Source organism: Cetorhinus maximus, chromosome 14 (genome assembly GCF_964194155.1).
Source record: "Cetorhinus maximus chromosome 14, sCetMax3.hap1.1, whole genome shotgun sequence".
Classification (NCBI taxonomy): domain Eukaryota; kingdom Metazoa; phylum Chordata; class Chondrichthyes; order Lamniformes; family Cetorhinidae; genus Cetorhinus; species Cetorhinus maximus.
This window is the reverse complement of record NC_135892.1, coordinates 83,974,867-83,997,746: the sequence shown is the minus strand read 5'-3', so window position 1 is coordinate 83,997,746 and position 22,880 is coordinate 83,974,867. Positions and strand designations below refer to the sequence as shown.

At 43.3% G+C, this 22,880-nt stretch overlaps 1 protein-coding gene across 3 annotated transcripts in view; it reads right to left on the bottom strand.

Moving 5' to 3' along the window:
* plekhh2 (pleckstrin homology domain containing, family H (with MyTH4 domain) member 2) overlaps positions 1 to 22,880 on the bottom strand; it is a 159,231-nt gene that overhangs the window by 82,444 nt on the left and 53,907 nt on the right. For all 3 annotated transcript variants that reach the window (XM_078557164.1, XM_078557165.1, XM_078557166.1), the window contains 6 exons: positions 21,636 to 21,785; positions 16,110 to 16,193; positions 15,520 to 15,601; positions 6,735 to 6,896; positions 4,633 to 5,627; positions 1,816 to 1,891 (listed from right to left, as the gene is read on the bottom strand). In XM_078557164.1, the coding sequence (XP_078413290.1) occupies positions 1,816 to 1,891; positions 4,633 to 5,627; positions 6,735 to 6,896; positions 15,520 to 15,601; positions 16,110 to 16,193; positions 21,636 to 21,785 (1,549 nt within the window). The remainder of the gene's footprint in view (positions 1 to 1,815; positions 1,892 to 4,632; positions 5,628 to 6,734; positions 6,897 to 15,519; positions 15,602 to 16,109; positions 16,194 to 21,635; positions 21,786 to 22,880) is intronic.

Here is a 22,880-nt window from a genome sequence, read left to right as displayed (position 1 = left end):
ATGCGCGCGAAAAAGCGCACTCATCCCCCTGAGGCTAAGTGCTGCCTCAGGGAGATTGGTGCAAAATTTAAAAATGGCAAAGGTGCAAAAACAAAATTTCCCTGACATGTCCCCTCATGTGACACTGTCACATGAGTTGGGACATGTCCATTGCTTTAAATCATACATTTATTAAATTTTTTAAAAACCCTCATGAAACCTCATTCCGCCTGTGGATGAGGTTTCATGCTTTTTCTGAAGCCTGCCAGGGCTCCTGGCTTGGCGGCCAACCCTAAGGTTGGACAGGCAGGTCCATTAATGAGGTTAATGACTTTGTCAATGGCCTCAGTAGGCTGTTGACAGGTCGGCGGGCGCACAGCTGATTCGGTTGCGCCCCTGCCGACCTGCAAATTGAAATGACGCGGGGTGACGTCGGGAGTTCCGCTCGACGTCATCTTGCATCGGCAAACGGGCCCCGCTCCTCGCCCTGAAGATCCTGCCCAAGGTTTTAGGTCTGTGACCTTTCATCAGAACTGGGAAAAGTTAGCAATGTTTTTAGCAAGTGAAAGGAGGGAAGATGTGAAGACAAACAAAAGGGAAGGCTGTGATTGGTAGATGGCAAGAGAGATTTAAATTCAAAAGGTTTCATGATGCAAGGCCAAAGGAAGCAGTAATGGAACAAGTAAAGAAACAAAAGCTGTGTCTTGAGGAGATGTGAAGGGAAGGCTCCAAAAGCAAAGAATAGGAAATGAGAGAAAAAACAAACTAGCAAAGAAAAACAAAACAAAATGGGGAAAGAGTTTATCATCTAAAATGACTGAACTCAATATTGAGTCCAAAAGACTGTAAAGTGCCCAGTCGATAGATGAGGTGGTGTTCCTTGAACTTGTGTTGAGCTTTGATGGAACGCTGAAGCAAGCCAAGGGGAGAATGGTCAGAGTGGGAACAGGATGGTGAATTAAAATGACAGGCAGCTGGAAGCTCAGGGTCACTCTTACACACCAAAGGTGTTCCGCAAAGTGGTCACCCAGTCTGCATATGATCTCCCCAATACGGAGGAGACCACGTCATGCGTAGTTAATACAGTATACTAAATTGAATGCAGCGCAGCAAATTACTTTTTCACTTGGAAGGAGTGTTTGGGGCCTTGGATGGTGAAAAGAGAGGAGGTAAAAGGGCAGATGTTGCATCTTCTCTGCTTGCAAAGAAAGGGGGTGCTGAGGGTGACTGAGAAGTGAATCAGGGTATTGTGGAAAAAATAGTCCCTTCCAAATGCTGAAAGGGGTGGGGGGGATGATGTGTTTGCTGGTGGCATCATGCTGGAAGTGGCAGAAATGGCAGAGGAAGATCTGTTGAACATGGAGGCTGCTGGAGTGGAAGGTGAGGACAACCTTATCATGGTGCTGGGAAGAGAAGGGGTGAGAACATAAGTGTGGAAAATAGAATGGGTACCATTGAGGGCCCCATCAACCACAGTGGAGGATTCCTCGGTTGAGGGAAAAGGAAGACATATCAGAATGGTAGTATGTAAGATGGCATCATCTCAACAGATGCAATGGAGATGGAAAAACCAGGAGAATGGAAAAAAGTCCTTACAGGAAGAGGAGTGTGCAAAAGTGTAGTCAATGTAACTGTTGGAGTCAGTGAATAGTCTACTCACAGAAAAGGAGACAGAAAAGTCAAAGAAGGGATGAGTTAGAGATAGACATTGACAAGACAAGGGAAGGGGGAAATTGGAAGCAAAGTCAATATAAATGTTCCAGTTAAGAGCGAGAGCACACAATGAGTTAGCCCGTTAGACAGAAAGCACTTCTCCGTCATATATAAAATACTCACATTTGTTACTTGGGTCTGTACAAATGGCCTCTGACATCCTCATACCTGACTTGGCTACTGCATAAATTCTGCTTTCCTGGGAGTAAAAGATAAAGTAACAGCTCTTAATACCTTTGTATTATTATACAATTTCTGGAACCGTAAACTATGAGAAAAACTTTTATACTATGACCAAAATATGAGGAGCAGCTGGAAATTATCTTTATTTACCTCCAATTTCTTTCCATTCTCTTGGGATGGCACGAACACTTACAAGGATGAAAGAATACGGACAGCACCAACTTTCTAATATCTCATTTACATGCCATTCTTTACATCAGTTTAGATAAGGGGTGTTCAGCAGGCTAATTGAACTTTAACAGCAGCATCACAGCTAAGCCTGATTTTGCTTTCAACTATGTACACTTAGATGGTTGCTGAATAATAGCTTGATTCTTAGCTAATTCTCTTTTCCTTCCTAGAGTTTTACTAACTCAAGCTTTACTGACATCCCAGCTGAGATGAACAAACAGTACAGATTAATGATTTAACCTAGGTCCTTCCTCCACAATGAACTTCAATCATGTACTATGCTGTGCATTTAGTTTTTGAGTTATCTGAATGTTGCAAAAATAAAATGTTCTTATTCTGATCCAGTATCTTATGGTAGATAAAGGAATTTGTTACCTCTTTGTACTTTACTGAAATGAGTATTCAATTTGGTATAATATGCTTTCTATACATTAAAGGATGTGTTCTTGTGACCTCTAATTCTAGAGTAGCATTGTAGTACAAAGTGATAGTACAATTTACCTGATAATCTTTTGAAATATATTAAATTATTATGCCATTTCATCTTGAAGGTGTTGCCAGTAATGAAAGTTGATACAAAATGGTACTAGAGATAACTGAACAAAGAACTACATGGCATTATCTGGAATTTAACCTTGCTGGTGTTGGCTAAGAAGGTGACCTGGCAGACAGCATTCAGCTCCCAACCTGAATTTATGTACTGATTGTGACTTAGCTTCATATGAGTACAAGTTCTCCTGTTTTACGTTGAGGTTTTCAAAGGGAGAAGAAGGTGAACTGGTGATGTGGCGTAATTTCTCTTGCCTTCCCTCAAGGTGAGTTTGGTGGCGGAAGTGGGAGGACGCTGGATGGGGACCCCGTTGTCTCCTGTCTCTGCTCCGATTAAGTTCAGGGTGGGAAGGCTCACAGATGGCCCTCCCGCCCCGACCTCCCACACTGCGACCACCATCACTTACCAGAGCAAAAACAGAATTACCTGGAAAAACTCAGCAGGTCTGGTAGCATCGGCAGAGAAGAAAAGAGTTGACGTTTCGAGTCCTCATGACCCTTCCGCAGAACTGAGTAAAGTTAGGAGAGGGGTGAAATATAAGCTGGTTTAAGGTGGGTGGGGGGGAGAGAGAAGTTGGGGTGCTGTTCCTCATCTTCCGACTAGGCACTTTACAGCCTTCCGGGCTGAATATTGAATTCAACAACTTTAGATCTTAAACTCCCTCCCCCATCCCCAGCCCTTTTCCGTTTCTTCCTCCTCCCTTTTGTTTTTTCCAATAATTTATATAGATTTTTCTTTTCCCACCTATTTCCATTATTTTTAAATCTATAACTGTAGTACCCTGTCAGTCTTTCCACCCCACCCCCACTAGAGTTGTACCTTGAGTGTCCTGCCATCCATTCTTAATTAGCACATTCTCTTAGATAATATCAGCAACTTTAACACGTCTTTGTTCCTTTTGTCTGTGACATCTTTTGATTATCTGCTCCTATCACTGCTTGCTTGTCCCTACAACCCCCCCACCCCCCCCACCCTCCTTAAACCAGCTTATATTTCACCCCTCTCCTAACTTTACTCAGTTCTGCGGAAGGGTCATGAGGACTCGAAACGTCAACTCTTTTCTTCTCCGCCGATGCTGCCAGACCTGCTGAGTTTTTCCAGGTAATTCTGTTTTTGTTTTGGATTTCCAGCATCCGCAGTAGTTTTTTGTTTTTATCACTTACTAGAGGCCTGGATCCCTTGGCAATCCTGGACTTCAGGTGTGTGTGTTACTGGCAGCTACCACTACTCACCCAGGGGCGCTGTGGAGCATCACACAGCTGCTGGCATTTAGACGGCAGCTCTTGGAAGGGGATGGGGGTGTGGTGGGGAGGGTGTATTCCTGTCCCGGGGCTCCTTGATCCCAGGGAAGGCCTGCAGCTGCTCAGTTAAGTGCCATTTGGCGGTTCTTCTTGAAAGGAGGCAACCCGGGATTCTTGTGAAGGGTGAGAACCCATCATCTCCATTAAATGCTGCACGTTGATTCTGCTTCCACCATTTTCTCAGGCAGTGTATTCCAGATCACAAAAAATTGCTGTGTAAATTACTTTTCCTCATGTCACCTCTGGTTCATTTGCCAACCATTCTATATCTGTGTTCTCTAGTTACCAACACTTGTGCCATTGGAAGCAGTTTCTTCTGATCTACTCTATCAAAACTGTTCATGATTTTGAACATCTCTATCAAAGTATGGCATCTTACAAAGCATAAAAGACTGACTACTTGATAGACTAATACTTCAATTGTGTGCTCTAGTGGGGTGATTTCAGAAAATATATGAATAAGTCTTCAAAAAATTTTCAGATTGCCTAACACATTTAAGTACAACAGGCTTCTTTGATATAAGTTAGTTGACATCTTTGAGATCAAGAGGGTTGTAATGTTAAAGCTGTCAGAGCAATGACAACTTAATATTTCAATACATATATTGACATTTTTAATTCTGCAAATGAAGTGTTAGCTGCTAATTATTACTGCCTCAGAACAATAAAAGTTACCCAGGAAGGGAATCTGTGCAGAGGAGGAGTTGGTGGCTTGTTGTTGGAAACTTTGCTTGTCATGTCTCCTGTTTCTGGTTCCTCTGTAATTTGGCTTTCAGGTGAATCGTATAAAAACATTCCCTCAACATAGCCTGTTTCCATTTTCTCCAGAATACCATTTTCACCTTCATTGATATCAATGTCCGTCTCTTCATGGCGCATTGGCCTCACCATACTTATAGCATTTCGGTTTCTGCCAAACAGACGATCAGTACTTAATTGAGGTTGGCTAAAATGTTTTTTTGCTTTGGCCACACTTACACTAAATACATTGGGAGTCCTTAATTTTGGAGGTGCTAAGTTAGAGAATGAATTTGCCTCAATGAAAGACTGCACGGGCTGGATACTGGTGGCAGGTATAGGAGTTAAATGTTTTGATGTAAGTGCAGATGTTAGAATTAGGTTTGGAGTATTTGTTCCACTAGATGATGATGAAGAATCTAGCCTTTGAGATTCAAATTTCTTGTTTAACTCATCAGAGGAAGTATCGTGATCCATTCTTTTAAACAGTGTTTTTGAGTTCATTATTATGCTTGGAAAGTGATCCACTACTTGAACAGTTTCGGTGTTTGCAATTGAACTATGTCGGGGTAGTTTTTGCTCAGTTTGGCGAATTGCTGCACTCTCATCATCAAAGGCAGAGTTACTGTCATCAGATGCTGTCAAATAGGTGTCACTCCCAATGTGACTAAGCCTGATGCCTCCTTCTGATGTGTGATTGGAGAGGTTTGACAAATATTTGGATTTTAGACTATTTTTTCTCTCGTTGTCTTCATCAGAACTGCCGTCACTCAAAGACATGAAAGCTGTGGCTTCTTTTGGTAAATGCTGGCGGCTAGTTAGTCTTTTTCTATCTTGTAGCTCAGGTACACAGCTGTTTTGAGACAAACCTCTTTGATCTGTTTCAGTATTTTGAATGGAATTCATTTGAGACTTCTTGTCCATTTCCTTTTCTGAAAAAGGTAAATACATAAGTTACATTCTGTCCATGTTTTTTTAAGTCACTTGGTATGATATAGTTTGGTTCATTGTGCATTGGGTTATCAGTCCAAAATAGTGTGCCGTAGTCTTTAGGGCACAGGTTTATGAATTGCTTCCCCAAAACCTGAGTTCTTAATCTCAAATATACTGAGGAAGCCACTGTGTAAATCTACAAGGAGCAAGTGGAAATCAGAGGAAGTAATTTCTAGGCTCAGATGTTCCTGCTGTCCCTTTTTGAAGTATGGTTACAGAAAGTGATCTAAGCAATGAATTATAAAATCTCAGCATAACCTCTGCGGATTTATACTCCATTGCTGAAAATATGCATCCTCGTGTTCTATTTATTTTTTTAGTTACTTCTCTACATTAAATTCATTACTTTCAATGTCGAGATAATGTTACTTAAAAAGTCCTTTTGAAAGTCTCCTTGTCCTAATTCTATTCATGTTGCCACATACGTACTGGTATACCACTTACTGTTTTTCACCCAATATAGTCAGGAATAAATTTAATTTGTCATTTTTCTGTCCAATTGCACAATTCTTCTATAAGTGATTAATTGCATTCTTCATCCCTATTACATCATCTTAATGTCTATACATTTAACCATATGATATTTTCTGTAATAAACTCCTATTGTTATACAATAGCTCAATTATATATTCATGAAATTATATATCAATGCAGAACAACTTCCTAATCTTCCTGTTTTACATCAATGATGAATAATTAAAACTTCAACCAGCACTGTCCTCTTGTTGGTCAGCTCGAATGTGGACTGATGTTCACAAACAGTGATAAAGTGTGCACTGTGCTAATTAACTCTATGCAGTAAGTGAATTTCTTCATATTGCCTTTTTGGGCTTCCTGGAAAGACTGTAAATAGACCACACTAAAGATTCAATATTATATTTTTACAAAATTTCTAGAATGAAAGCATTTAAAAAGATGAAATAAAGAAAGTCTGTGGTCATTTTCGTAAGTGAAACATTTGTTTAAATATTTAACCTTATAAGTGTGGCAGGATTTTCCAGCCCACACAGCCAGCTTTACTGAATGTATTACAGAATTCTACCCACCTGTAAATTTTATGTCCACTGACCCAGCTTCTAATGTATTCTGCTGAAGACTTCTGGGGTTTCCTTTGAAGTATCCAAAAGTTAGGCTGCTAAGCCGTTGTGCTTCCCCTGATGTTTTGCTTAAATCAGATGATGACTTTTGTCCTCGACTCCCTGTTAGGGCTGAAAGATAGCAACAGACAAGGTACTGGTTATTCAAGCATAGCTTTAGATAATTTCTGTCTGCAGTGTAAAAGTAATTTTATTTCTTTGGGAAATAATGGACCATGATGTACAGCAAAGCTTCCTGTGCTCCAAAGATTTTCAAAATGAAATGCCTCCCCAGTGAGGCACTGGTCTGTCCTAGCAGAGGTGAGAGTAGGGCATTATGGGCACACTCATGTACATGTGAGTACTTTTGTACATGAAAAATGGACATCATAAAAACAAAGAAAGTTTGGCAGTTTGAGTGCAGCTGTCAATCAATATATGCTAAAATGCCATGCCTGAGTAGGTCAGTGAGCCAAGCTGTGCTCAAATTGTGCTGTAAACCATGATTGAGTTATCTAGGTTTGATAATTGAATCTAAACTTTTCCTGGCCTATGGGCTGGAATCTTCCAGACCCGCCTATAATGGGAAGCTTGGTGCGGGGAAACTTAATTTGGCGGGAGGCCAAAAATCAGTTTCCCGATGGCGGTGGAACTTCTGCAATTACGTTCTCAGGACTTGAAAGGTGGGTCAAGCTTCTTGGCGAACTGTGTTGGGAAGCCCTTTTGCATGCATTTGAATGTCATGCGTGCTCATTAAAAGGCCAGCTCACCAAAATGAAGTGCCCCCTCCAAATTAAGTTCTCCGCCAGCGAGAAATTAGAATGTTCACATTTACGACTAAGTGGCATGCACCTGGCGAGGTAGACTCCAGACATCTTCCTGAACTTTGAGGTGAGGGGCCGCTGCTTTGGCCTTCTTGGGGACCACTCAGAACTGAAATCGGGTGCCAGCAGGCCAAACTGTGCAAAGGCTTGACAGGGGATGCAGGCTAAGGAGGGAGGGAAGGGGGGGCTGGGGAAGCTGGACAGGGAGGCAGATAGAGGAGGAAAGAGTGGGAGGGTGCCTGGGGAAGAAAGCCAGGCTTGTTTAAGAGAGCAAGCATGCCACGTATGTATTGGTACCATTATAGGGCAGTGGATGGCCTCTCTGGGCACTCAAAATTGTTGAGAGATAGGTCTAATAGGCATGGTCTGCGAGTTCAAGATTTTGGTCCTAAGGGTTTTAATGAGGGTACCGGGAAGCAGAGGGTACAGTCACAGTCAGGGGAGGGAGTTGGATGAGGTAAGCTCATGGGTGGATGGTCTCATGGGGTGGGGGGGAAGTTGTGGTTGTGGAAAGTCAAGGTACGGCTGGCTTCAAGAATGGGAGGAGTCAAGGTCAGAAGGGCATGGGCATGCCGTCAGTTATGGGAACAAGGGGGAAGAGCAGGAATGCCAACAAAAATGATAATTGGGTCCAGGGCAACAGTGGGAGGTTGAATTGTTACAGGAGGGAGGGGAATGACAAGGCAGTGATTGTGTAGGAGGGTGGAAGGAACTTGAATAGGCAAGAGGGGAGGGTAGAAGGTGCTTGACATGTTGGCAAACCTCACATGCACCACACTGAAGCTCTCAAGATTGTTGTGCAGTTCGTAAAACCTCTCAAGCATTAAATGTTGGAGGGGTCTCTTTTTGGATGGGAGGAGTTAATGCCTCGTTTTTTGGGGTAAGCAAAGCACCCTATAAATTATTAGTCCACTTCATGGAAAACCAGGCTCAGTTGAGTTCTGTTCTCAAGGTTCCAACACCCAACAAACTAGCATTGCCCCATGACTAATGGATCACATTCCAGCGAGAATCCATAAGGTCTGGAGCCGCTGTACATTGTTTGCTGTTTGGCATTTGCTGCTGTCTGAGGCAGGGATGTAGAGAGGGAGGGAAGTGGATGTCTCCAAGGGGCATGAGTGGTGGATAGCAGCAAACTCTGACTCCAAACCTCCATTGTTCTAGGTAAATGGTCATGGCTGACAAGTGCTTATGTAGTAAGTCTTTCTATGGTACCAAGGCAATGGTCTCTCTGTACAGTCTCGAGGGATATGTAGGCAAGCTGAATAGTGTCTGAGGGAGGGTTCTTGCACATGGCTGTCATCAGCCTGATCAATGTGCAATGTCTCCATGTACAGTTATGTATGAATGGGAAGAATACTCATCTGTGGTCCTCCAGGCTGTCCTTAACCTGGAAGGGATGAGGGGGTGGGGGGGGAAGAATGTCACGTCTAGACAGAAGCCAGGCACAGAGCTTATCATTGGGTTGAGCCCCAGAGATGGAGGCTAATCTACAAAGAATTTGCTCACTAAATGGATCACTGGAATTTGTTCACATATCCACTGAGGCCTAGATGATGGCTCCAGGCAACCCTGTCTTTCTACAGGCTCTCATCCAGATGAGGAGGAACCGGTGCAGATTAGCCCAGGGCCAGGAGGAACATTGGCCTGAGCAGCAAGAGGCAGCAGGGCATCAAGAAGGTCAGGATGCTGGCAACCAGTGGCCAGTGCAATGATGAGCACTGACCCAAACTCTAGTATATCATTGTCGGTGCAGCTACCTGCAGAAGAGTGAAAGACAATGTCTTGGGATGTCCAAGAACATGGTTGCTCACATCTGCTAGCTTCTCCAAGATGACTCTTTGGATATACAGCTGATATGTGTTCACACAAGGCAAATCCTGCATGTTTGTGCTCAGTTCCCAGGGAACTCTCAAGATGCCTACATTCTGAACCACTTCCAGATGCCACAAGTTTTTGACGGATATAGGCGATTGCAGGACTGGTTCCTTAGGGACAAGGGATATCGCCACAAGACCTGGCTGAATTTGCCAGTTCCCTTTCCACAGAGTGCTGCTGAGGAGAGCTATAATGCTGCAAATGCCTCCACAAGGACCAACATTGAGCAGACGATAGGCCTCTTAAAGATGAAATTCAGGTGTTTGGACCGCTCAAGCAGGGCAGTACAACACTCCCTACAGAGTGTGTCACAGATTATTGTTGTCTACTGTGCCCTGCAACGAAGGGGGAATGTCCTGGCTGAGGGAGACATAGAGGATCGAGATGTTTCCTTTGACAATGAAGATGGGAAAGGGAATGTTGATGACGAGGGCCAGGATGTTGCAGAGGCACATACACAGAGGGACTTGCAAGAGTACGACGCGGCAGACAGGCCCGTGACAATCTAATAGCTAACAGGTTCCAGGCAGCATAAGCTGCCGAGCATCTCCTTTACTATTTGATTTTCTATCCTCTGCTGGCTGGCAGGCTACAGCTCCTTTTTGTAACACACATTATACTTTGCTCTCGTGTACCTTGATTTATGATAGCCGAATTAAATTCCACTACTTAACATCTGCCCTGCTGGTGGTGTGATCCTTTGCATGTGCCAAACTGTGTTGATATAAAGACCCCTAGTGCCAAATGTACGCATCAGAACGTGCACAGCGCTCCATTCTCCCACAAACTCAGGCACCTGTAAGTTCAAATGAGACTTTTCCTGTGCCCTCACAAAGTCCATATGCATGGCACATTGAAAGCAACATGAAATCTTACCTGGGCAGGGGTGCACTCATGTAACCCTCACACCTGCTCCCAACGGGGAGCAGACCTTGCTCTTTCAGGTGGAACCAGAAATATGGTGCACAGGGAAGAACAGCATGAATGGATCATTTGGCCCTTCAATATCGCTGCTTCATACAGCTTGGTGGTCTCCGATCACCACTTGCCCACAGTAACCCCATATCCCTTGACATTTTTATTATCCTGAAAAGCTTAGAGGTCATTTTGGGGTCCACATAATGACAGTGCCTCACCTGCTCTATGGGGTGTTGAATACCAACCACTTTTGACCCTGCAATTGCAGAGACTCCAACAAGTCCTAGATGCCCTTACTATTGCTGTGAGACTGTGCTCTGTCATTCTGGACACCCCAACCAAGTTAAAATCTTTCCTACATGGACCCTGAAGCATCCTGTAAGAGCTCTTGATGTATCACATGGATTGCCTCACAGTCCTCCTCATGGTCCAGGCCCATTCTACTCACTATCACCTGATAGGATAATACCTCAGTCCTACAACGATGCCCGGTCCACTTTGGTTGCAACCTAATTTATGCAAGGTCTATTCTTACCCTAGGTAAGGAGACGAGCAGGGCAAACAATTCTCCATGTGAGGTCTCACAAAGGCTGCGTGCACACATCCCTTTAATCCAACACTCAATCCCTCTTGCAGTCAAGGCCAACTTGTCCGTTGCCTCCTTACTTGCAGCCTTCATCTGCATATTAGCTCAATATGACATTTGAACAAGGACAGCCAGGAACAATTGGATATACACACCCTATCATTCTCCTAACATCTACGGAAGCCTCTGGTTTTCCCTTAAGACCACAATGCAGAGCTTCACTCTTTCAAACTGTGTCTAGAGTGTTCCTTGCGATTCACATTACCTGTTTAACTCCCTTTGAGGACTCTTCGCATCCATCCACATCTGACAACATGGCAACAGCAGCAGGAGATGCAATGGCCTCGATGCACGCTCTGCTCAGACATCATTCTCAGAGCTCAAAACCTGGTGAGCTGCAAGATGAATGCCCAAGCCACACGGTCTCAAATGATGACCAGTGCTTAAGCATACTCATATTGGAATATTCAGTAATCACAATGTTGATAATGTGAGAGAAATTACGCTATAGAAGGATGTTATTGGACTCTGATGCGGAATCAAGTTCTATGTCTTTAAATGCCCATGACCACTGTAGAAACTAGCAGCAAGATGAGAATCCAGGATACTTCCAAACAGTGCAGGTGAACATATATTTACAAGTGCCAAAATTATATACAATGGTTGTACACCCATGCCATCCATGTGCCTTCAAAAATTCTTTACCTTTCTTGCCCCGACAACCACAGCTGAGGTGGAAGCAGCTTGCTGACTGCTATGTCCTATTAACTGTGATGACTTTGGCTGGGTGGCTGGGGCTTAGAGGGTCTTAGGCTGCTAAGGGTCTCCTGCACACGTGCAGGTGCGCCCTTCCTCTCCTGACCTGCTGGAGGCGATGAGGTCACTGACAGAGGAGAGGTTGAGTGGAAGGGCACCCTTGGAGTGTTGTGGGATGAAGCCAATGGGTCCCTTGATGGTGCTCCTCCTCTCTGTGAGTTTGTGATGGCACCTGCCTGACTCCTTGAGGAGAAGGGGCACCTGGAGGGAAGTTGGGGCACCCCATCTCTGTCTCACCTAGCCACTGCTGCACTGCACCCATGGCTAGAGCGACGGAGTGCAGGTCTGAGCACATATCCGGCAGCCACTGCGTGTTCCGCTGGATCTAGTTCTCCAAGGTGGCTGCCATCCTTTACACGGACGCAGCCAAGTGCCCGCAGAGAGAGAACATGGATGTTCACCGCTAGCCTTTGGTCCTGTTTGCACATGGCCCCTGGCATCTCTGTCTGATGTTTCCCTTCCCATCTCTGTATCTCCAACATGTCTCTAATGGCTGAGTCCAGAGGGTTGTCATCTGCATGGGATCAGCAGGGACCTGTCTCCAACAGTCCTCAGAGTGTCAGGGATCAGCTGTCACTTCCTCCGCCAGCTGTGGACCTGTGTCTGTGAGGTATTCATCAGATTGTGACTCTGGGCCTACTCTAGAACATGCACCCACCGAAGTGAATGTTTCTGCGCTGGTGTAGGGTTCAGGTGAATGTTGTGATGGTGCATCCACTGAGCTAACAGAGGCATCACCCTCAGAGATGGGTTTGGAGCTGCAGCTGTGGGTGGTCTCCCTTCATTTCCTCCCTCTTTTCTTGCCTTGCTGATACCTGAAGTGGAGAAGAGAAGGATTTAGTGGATGCCTAAGCAGTCTCCCTTATCCAAATCTCACTCTGTCGGCATATCTGACAATTTCAGACTGGAGGCATCCTCCTCACTGGCTTGCTGCAGGAGTCCTGTCTCACCTTCAGCATAGGCACGACCCCGCATCTCCCCGGCTATTTCTGTGACCTTTTCTTCAAAGGTGCTAAGGTATCTGGTAGGCTGCTGCCAGCCTTGGCCTACTCTCTCCTTTTGTGTGCGTTCTTCTTCTGCAGACAGACAGAAGGATTGATTGTCATCCCAATGGGTGCATGAGCAGTTTAGGAGCATGCATGTCTATGCCAGCTCCTGAGCCCTTCCAAGTGATTAACAATCAGGTTGTCCTACAATTGATAGAATATTGACAGCATGAAGTAGCTGCCACACATTCAGTGCACATGTCCCTTCTTCTGCTGAGTCCTGCAACCCAAGCTCCTGTCTGACATCCTTGTGAACTCGCACACTTACACTGCCTGACACCCTTATGAGTGTCTCTTTGCAGTCAATAGACATTGCCACTTACCCTGGCGAGCGCAGCATATTGTTCATCCTTTTTCTGTACTGCTGGTGGTTCTTTGGTGGGCTCCATGGGTGCTAATCTCTGCCGCGACTTCCGTCCAGGCTGCCGTGGTCAGGTGGGAGGGCCTTCTGCTGCCGTCCCTGGGAAACAGCACCTCCCACCTTTCCTGGATGGACTAGAGACGAACCTGCAGGGAGTCTTTGCTGAAGCCTGGGGCCACTTGTTGTCTGCTCTGCAACATTCTGTTATCTGCAGTAGGTCTCCCCCTCTGGAATGACAGCCAGACTGATGCTCCTAACTTGCAGTGAGCGAATGGCTGCCCGGGTGTCCTTTAAATTTGGTACCAGGACCATCAATCCCATGAGATAACAGCAGGGAGGGCAACTTCCTGCCTGCCCCCACCACGAGATTTGCTGTGCTCCTTGGGCATGCATATGTAATGAGCTTAATAGCACGAGATTGCACATGGCCAGCTGTCCCTCTCCCGAGCAGAACTCACTCTCATTTTCACTCCCATCACCAACTTATACTCCAGAATGGAAGATCCCATGGGGAGTCAGTTCATTAAATAAATCTGGAATAAAAAGCTAGTGTCAGTGATGGTGACCATGAAACTAATGGATTGTCATGAAAATCCATCTGGGTCACTGATGTCCTTTAGGGAGGGAACTCTGCCATCCTTTCCCATCTTGACCTATATTTGATCACAGACCCACAGAATGTGGCTGACTCTTAACTGCCCTCTAAGGTGGCCCAACTAGGTACTCAGTTGTATCAAAATCCTGGAACTCCCTCCCCAACAGCATTGTGGGTGTACCTACACCACAGGTACTGCAGCGGTTCAAGAAGACAGCTCATCACCACCTTCTCGAGGGCAATTAGGGATGGGCAATAAATGCTGGCCTAGCCAGTGATGCCCACATCCCGTAAAAGAATAAAGGAAAATGGAGTGAGATGGAATAATACATTGAAAGCGACTTCATAACACAGTTTGTGATTCTGCTTAACCTTCACCTTAATGTGATTAAGTCATAAACAAGCCAAGTCCTTTAGAATTATTTATAATGCTAGTCATTTTAGAAAATAAAAATTATGCACCCTTTTGTGAATCAGTCAGTGCTGTAATGTGTTTTGTGATCCTGGTGGTTTTAAGCATAATTATACTGGAGAATTTATCTATGCCTCAGCAGTATAAAGAAGCCATCCTAACTCTCAGGTCCATGAAACTGACTACCAAGGCTTTCAAACTTGGGTCATCAAACAGTGCTTATAGGTCCACGTCTGTGGATAGTTTCCAACCACAAATGTGATAAATTTTAGTAGGTATTAGATGGACTGTCAATTGCCACTTTACAGCAACATTTGTTAGCTACAATTGGTGCTGAACGGCAGCTCTGATTGTGCTTCTCTTCATCGACAGCACTGGGGAATGCTACAGTGGCTGCCCCACAGTGTTGGGAGATACTGGATATAGATCTAAGCAGGAACAAGATGACCATGGCAGAACATGTATATTTATTAGGAGCAATTAAGGCTAAAAAAAATGTTACATTGCAAGCTAAAGTATTAAATTGACATTCAAAACAGATACTGAAATGTCGGCCCAGAATTTCCTGGAAAATTTCAGCGAAAATTTGGATCGAGGAAATTCCAACCCATCAATTTCAAAACCCATCAAATAGACATGTTACAGTGATGTTGCAGCAATTTTTCTGAGGAAAATTTGTGCATAGCTAATTTACACTAGTTTTAGGCTGAAATATCGTTATGTGCTAATTTCTTCAATCAATTGCATCACTCCTGAGATGTGGCTACTGAAATCCTTTGTTTCTGATTTAAGCAGATCAGCTCCATCAGAACTACCTGCTCCCATAAGATTCCAGACTTTACATGAAAAAAGGCACTAAAATTAAACAAAGTGCTGTCAGTCTCAGTGCAGCCAATAATTTTTGGACCCTCAACTTCCTCTATTTAGAAGGTCTAAATAGCAGGAATGGTCTTCCCAATTAGAATATCCCTACTCTACATAATGATGGAAAAGGATGAGGAAGAGCAGAAGGAAGATAGTTTTAGAGAATAGAAGCTAGCAGCCCAATATATTGGTGGCATTGCATTTGTTTTCTACTGATTTTTACATTCCTATGTCAGTAAATGAGCTTCACAGGTAAGTTTGGCATAAAAACAGGCATAAAGTTAGGCTTAATTTCAACATAAATTGGATAGAGGAAATTCCAACCCATCAATTTCAAAACCCATCAAATAGACATGATACACACATGTAGAGTAATTGCCCTCCTTTTATAATTTACTGATGTTGATGCACAGTAGACTGCTGAATTTATTCAATCAAAAGAACTTGACTCTTACCTTGTAACTTGGTCTGAAGGATCTGAATGTGTTCTACCTGTTGCTGGTGTGTAAATTTAAAATTCTGATTTTCAGTTTCAAGCTATGAGCAAAAAGAGTATATTAATATGATATTAAATAGTATATATCACTCTACATTAAAAACAAAAAATTAAGAACCTTTGGTTTAATGAAAATGCTTATCAATAATTACGTCGTTATAACATTACTCTTACTTAATTCTCCTGAGCCACTAAGATTGTAAATATAACTATGTTCTAGATATGCTTCCATCAATTGATATAGCCTCCTGAATTGAAAACAATGACATAAGTTTATCTGAAATGTCACATAATTTGCACATAACTTTTGCTAACCTTTTGGGAAGATTTTTGTTCAATGGACTGACTAATTTTCAATTTTATAATAAACAGTGTGGAATATATTTTCCAATACAAAGCAACTTTTAAAAAAATTGCAAATATGCTTTGCAGGTCAAAAATTCCAAAAAGAAAAAGTAAAAAAACAATCAAATACAAAACTTCAATTGCATAAATAATTCATTATGCAGTGCTCGTTTTTCCTATAAATATGCAGCAAGACTCAGGTACCTCCTGAAGTTTCATTGTCACCCAATCCTTGATTTTAGCTGCTTTCTCTTCTATTACTTTGGCCTCCTGGATTCGCAGGTGCTTCTGAAACCCAAAAACTAACTGTTATCCTTCTGTAAATATGTAAACATTTTCAGTGGAACAGAACACTCGGATTGGAGGAAAGCAAAGGTAAAATAGGAAGCTTGAGAAATGGACATGGGTTATTTCATATGAACATATACAAGAGAGTGGAAGCCAAATGTTTGTGGGTAGGATGGAATCATCAGTTGACACCGCTTTTGTGTAAGGTATAGTGGTATTGATCTGTTGCAATATCTTTAGAAAATGCTATATTAATCTATACAAATCTGTTAGATTTTTATACCCAATATAGTCATTTATGTGGAAAATGTGTTTGTCGAGAATTTATCAAAGTAGAAAAGCATATTATATACATGGATGCTTACTTGCACTCTAATCAAACTAAAATAGATTTCACTTATATCATAAATGTTCCAGTTCTAGCGTTTATAACTGAAGTAGGTAGCTCAAATAGCACTGTTTCTCACCCATGTTCACTGGCGGGAATGAAACAACTGTACAGAGCAACAGATATCTTTCACTAAATTACAAAACTGAGGCAATCTGCAACAATGTTGATTATGCCAAAGGAACATGAGTTAAGAACCATTATAAATTTGACTTACATGCTATATACTCCTTAGCATGAGACAAAGCTAAACTAGTAAACAGTTTCACCTATCTATCTTTTAGCTATGCTGAAGAGCATGTACAGAGAAATAGGTATTTATCAGCACAAGCTTGTTTACGCCCAAAGGTTTCAGACCTAGGACTGGGTGGGCTAATGAAGTGTGAAATTATTTATCTCCTTCCAACTAGACTATCTATAGTATAATATATTTAAATTTACTTTGAGTCAGTTGTGCTTTCAGGATTCAGTTTGACTATACTGCTCATCCCTGCCACCCAGACATGTATTTGGGTGTTACAATTAGCCTTAAAGCCTCTGGATCAGTAAGGGAAAATCAGCCGGGGGTAATGAGCAGGTTAACTGAAGTGCCCCAATCAATTCCCCAAATTTATCCAGCCATCTAAACCCTCAGTTCAAGACTTCAATTATATGCTTGATGATCAATTTGGCGGTCCCATAGCTCTAGTTTGTACCTCATCTCTACAGGTACGATGGGGCGATGGAGGGGAGTCAAATGCTATATGTGGTGAGGTGGCCTTTGACCCCTTGCAACTATCCTCTAAGTTTTGTGACATGATGTGTGGAGATGATTAAGGAATCGTGGCAGTTGCCTGGAAACTTGGCACAGACCTGCATTAGTCTGTGGTGGTGATCAGCTGCTCAATGATATAATGAAATCCTTTCCTGTTAACAAATGCTCCTGGCTGGTGTCCTGATGTTCTAATGGCAACACAGGTACAGTCTATGGTTCCTGGCATATGAGGGTAGCTAGCCATTGCAGCAAATTCCAGGACATTTTTTTAATTGCTTCGTTATATTGGGAAAGTACTTCACTGATTGTCACTGGCAAGGATATCATTAGTGACTTGCTTGATGAACTGTAGATTAAGGGATTTGGGAAATGTTTACAATAGCATTCTAATATTGGTAATGGTGACTTTCACTGTCAAAGGCAAAACATGACCTCCTAGTCCAGCAGGCAGTATGTCGTCTTGCAGGAGGCTGCAGAGCTCAGTGACAACCTGTCCAGAGAAATCCAGATTTCTTGTGCAGTGACCCTCAAACAAATACAGTTATCTTCACTGTATGCCTGACCCTGATGAGCAAGTAAGATTTTCTTTGAGCAGCCCCTTCCCCATCTCCCAGATGTTGTCTCCTAGGAGGCCTGATTTCTGTGCCTTGTGGAAACCAATCACCAAAGCAAACTCATCAGCTTCAAAAAACATAGTGGCAAACTGTTGCTTACAATTAGAATGTTTGCTTGCAAGATCTCCATTTAACATTTCTTCCGATGGTCCCTTGGAAACTCACATTGCTGGGTTTTACTCAATGGGCTCAGCCCTGGGTGGAACATCAGTTTTTGCATGCTGAAACCTTTAGGACACTGAAAATATCATGGCCTAGAAAGTGGGTCCCAGAGTAGCCTTCTAAGGTCCCAAATCGCATACAGGAAGCATGCTCGCCACCATATTCACCACCATCTTCTCAAGGGCAACTAGGGGTGGGCAACAAATGCTGGCCCAGTCAGTGAAGCCCACATCCCGTGAATGAATAAAAAAAGAGTAATGACAAACAAGAGATGTACTTTAGTTTGAAAGAGGCACTAAGCTTTTTGCATGTGGAAATAAGGGGCCTCATGCCTGCTTCAGTTCCATGGAAAACACTATCCACATTTCACTTACAACTGTATTTTTGAAATTCCACCTTAGCCTTTGGCCCTCCATTTGCCACAAGATTTCTGCAGCTACTGATTTGCTGAACTGTGCCCTCATCTCCACCATTGATGCCCAATAAAACCATTACTCCCTTTCACTCTGGACATACCCCCAGTACCCCCTCATCTTTTTTTCAAATCTTTCATGGGATCTGTGCGTCACTGGCAAGGCCAACAATTGTTGCCCATCCCTAGTTGCCCTTGAGAAGGCTCTGCTCCCTTAAGTCCAAGGGATGCAGACTTGAGGTATTTGGCGGACAATTATTTTAGCCATACACTTCCAATCTGGTTAGATCACCTAAAGCGCTACAGGGTCCTGCTCATGTCTGTTGAAACCACTCACTATTCCCAGATCATCCAGGAATACAAAAATAACCTTGGTTTCTTTTCTCTACTGCAAATTGTCTTCTTAATCCCCTGTCTCCTCAACCCTCAGCTCCAACAATAAATGCAAAGAGCTCATTGATTTCTTTGTCATGAAGATTGAGACCATCCAATCAGCTGCCTCTGTCACTGCCCTCCCTTCCCCTAGACCAAACTTCCTCCAGACCTTCCCACCACCCTAGCCCAAAACTTGCATCTTTCTCTAGTTTCTCTCCTATCTCCCTTCATGCCCTCTCTGAGCTCATCTTGTCCATGAGACTCACCTCCTCCTACATCGACTCTATTTGCATTGAATGCCTAATCACCGATCGACCCCTCCTAGTTGATGTTATGCCAATATGTTAATAATGATAACGGTTCTCTCTATTCAGAATTTGTCCATCTCCTTTAAATCTGCCATAACTACATCCCTCCTCAAAAAGCCAACCCTTGACCTCATTGCCCCTGCAAATTAATGCCCATCTCAAATCTCTCATTCCTCTTCAAAATCTTTGAATGCATCGTCGCCTCCCAAACTGATGTCCATTTTTCCTACAACTCTATGATTGAATCCTTCCAATCAGATTTCTGATCCTGCCACAGTACTGAAACTCCTATTATCAAAGTCACAAATGACATTCTATGTGACTGTGATAAAGTTAAACTATCCTTCCTTATCATTCTCGACCTGTCAGCAGCCTTTGACATGGTTGACCACACCATCCTCCTCCAACGCCAATGTCATCCAGGTGGTTGTGACTTCGCTCTCCTATTTCTACTCCAATCTATCTAATCATAGCCAGAGTATCAGTTGCAATGGCTTCCCTTCCTGTTTCTGCAATGTTACCTTTGATGTCCCCCATCGGTCGAACCTTGGCCCTGTCCTGTTTCTCATCTACATGTTGCCCCTTGGTAATATCATCTGAAAGCACAGCATTACTTTTCACATATACACTGACAACACCCAGCCCTACCTTACTACCACGAACAGAATGCTATGGTCCCCTACCGGCATGTTTGCAGGCGGGAAGCCTTTAAAATTCCCCGGGTGGCCTTACTGCTGCCAGCCCCTCACTTTATGAGGGGCAGTCGAGGCCTAGGGCGACCTGTCACTCTTGCCCCAATTGAGGCCCTTAAGTAGCCAATTACTGACCACTTAAGAGCTGCTTCCTGCTGGTTCCAATTTTTCGGCCGGCTGGAGGAGGCCAGGGACCGGGGTAGGGGGTGGGTGAGGTGAGGCGGGGAGATGCCCAGCAGGTCACCTCACTTGGGACTTGGGCAGGAATGGGGGGTTTGGGGGACACTCCATCACTGGCCCTCTTTCAAGATTAGGGCCCCTCTCTCCAAAGTCTGCCCTTCCACCCTCCCTCCCCGGGTGTGCCTTGTGCCCGCCACCCCACCCCACCCCCCACCCCCCCACCCCAACCCCAGTCTTTCCATCAAGATCCCCACCTCCTCACCACCCTGGGCCTCCCTCCTGTTCCTGTCATGCAATCTCACACCTACCTGTTCCCATGGGCTCTGGCACTTAGACTAACGGCACTGGTTGTAGTCCCAGCAGTGGCCACATCTCCCAGTGGATCTGATTGGCCAGCACCTCTCTGAGGCAGGACTTTCTCTGAAGTGAGTGCTGCCTCCAGCCAATTAATACTCCTCAAAGCGTTAAATGGCTGTGGGACATTCAACGTCAGTGGGGCTGCATTCCCAGATAATTCTTCAGAGGTGGGGCGGGAAACCCTGCTATCTGTAAAATTCAGCTCCATCTCTCTTGACTCCTCCAATGTTGCTAAATTATGACTGCTTATCCAACATCCAGTACTGGGTGAGCAGAAATTTCTACCAATTAAACATTGGGAAATCTGAAGCCATTATCATCGATCCCCATTCCAAACTCTTTCCTCGCTCCATCCCTCACCCTGGCAACGAACTAAAACTGAAATGGACAGTTCGCAACCATAGTGTCTTGACTCCAAGATGAGCTGTGCCATCACTAAGACCGCCTTTTTCCACCTCTAATATCTCCTGACTTCAGTTTGTCTGCTGCTGACATCCTCATTCATGCTTTTGTTACCTCTAAATGATTCCAACGCACTAGCTTGCCACCCACATCCAACCTTCCTTAGACATGTGGGCATCCAAAACTCTGCTGCCTGTTGTCACTTGCAACAAGTCTTGTTCACCCATCATCCCTAGCTGACCTACTCTGTCTCCCAGTCAAGCAATTCTCGTTTTTAAAATGATCATCCTTGTTTTCAAATGTCTCTCCCCATCTCTGTAATCTCCTGCAGCCCTGCAACTTTGTGAGATATCTGCACTCATCTAATTCTGGCCTCTTGAGTATTGCTGACTTTAAACCATCTTTGGTGGCTGTGTCTTCAGCTGCGTAGACCCTAGGCTCTGGAATTCCCTGTCCAATTCCTTAAAAAAATACCTCCTTGTTTGAGGCTTTTGGTCGTCTGACCTGATATCTCCTTATGTGGCTTCGAGTCATATTTTTGTTTAGGAATGCTCCTGCAAAGCACCCTGGAATGTTTTATAATGTTAAGAGCACTGTAGAAATATGGGCTGTATTGTTGAGTATAGAGAAAATGGAGCACAATTAAAAGAGGTACAGACTGCTACATTTTAATTCATCAAATCAAAATTAATTTCTTTAAATACAACTTCATATTTCATATTTAAGCAATGCACATTTCTAAATGACCAAGGAACAAGCTACTCAAATAAACTTGTAGTAATATCTGTGATAGCTAACCTGTTCATCAAGCTGTAGCTCTAAACGTTGTATGATATCGTCTTTTTCTAGTATAAGGGTTTCCAACTCTTGACAGCTCTTATACAACTTATTCTCCGAGTCATCGGTCTGGATGTTAGCTGCTTTTAGCTTCTCCTCCATAACACAGACCTAGGAGCACAAAACAATGCTCAAAAGAGATTTAATAACATTCTTTATAAAACAGCAACAAAAAACAAAACAGCTAATATCTACTGGAACACTCGTGAAAGAAGCTTAGCTACTCCTGCTAACTCTTGGTAAAATTCTACGCTATCTTAATGAGGTTTCACATCCGATCCCAAATTCCAGTGACATCTAGTTGGATGGTCATTTCCTGGCATTTTAATGTACTGTAGTCTCAGTGCCAAAGTAAAATCCAGACAGTGGCTTTCCTGAATGAATTCATCATGTTGTAAGAATCATTTGGCTCAACTGCTTAGCAGTATTTTCCATCTGTAACCAGGTGCGAAGCAAACATTTGCAGAAGTGCTTGTTAACCACCACTAATATTTTGTTTTATTGGCATGTATCTGTGTATGTCTAATGCATCCTTATTATGGCATTAACTTATACAGGAAAATGATTAATTTCCTGAAGAAAAATTCAAAAACTCTTTTAAAAAAAAGACAAAGAAAATAATCTAAAAATATTCTTGTAACCCCTTCCAGATACAAATGGCGAATGCCACAATTTTACCCTTCAATTCTGATTTTCACCCTCCTGCTTCATTTTGTTTCCCTCACTTTCCTTCAATTGTATTTCTCTTTCTCCTGCTTCACTTCTTTTGTTCTCCCTCCTGTTAATCTCTGTTTTCACCTTAACTAATTTTCTCTTTATTTCTCTCCAATGAGTAGACTGATAAATGTCAATCCTGTACACCAGGCTGGTGAAAAAAGATATGAAATAGTGCAAGAGCCCATCATGCAGTGGATCCTGAGAACTGCAGTCTTTTAAAATCAAATATGAACACGTGCACATGCACTATTTGTTTATCTCACAATTTTACATCGGGCTCCTATGCATGGGAAGTTAGCTAGTCTGGGTGGGGAACCTGATATACAAAGCCAGATTTCAATGTTTCCAGAATGCAACTGAGTGGAATTTTTGTGATTAGGGAAAATATTGAAATTGTACATAACATATGATTAATAATGAAAGTAGAAACTAACCAATCTGAAAGGAGAAAAACAGAGGTACTTAAATACTCAACTAACAAGTAGGAAG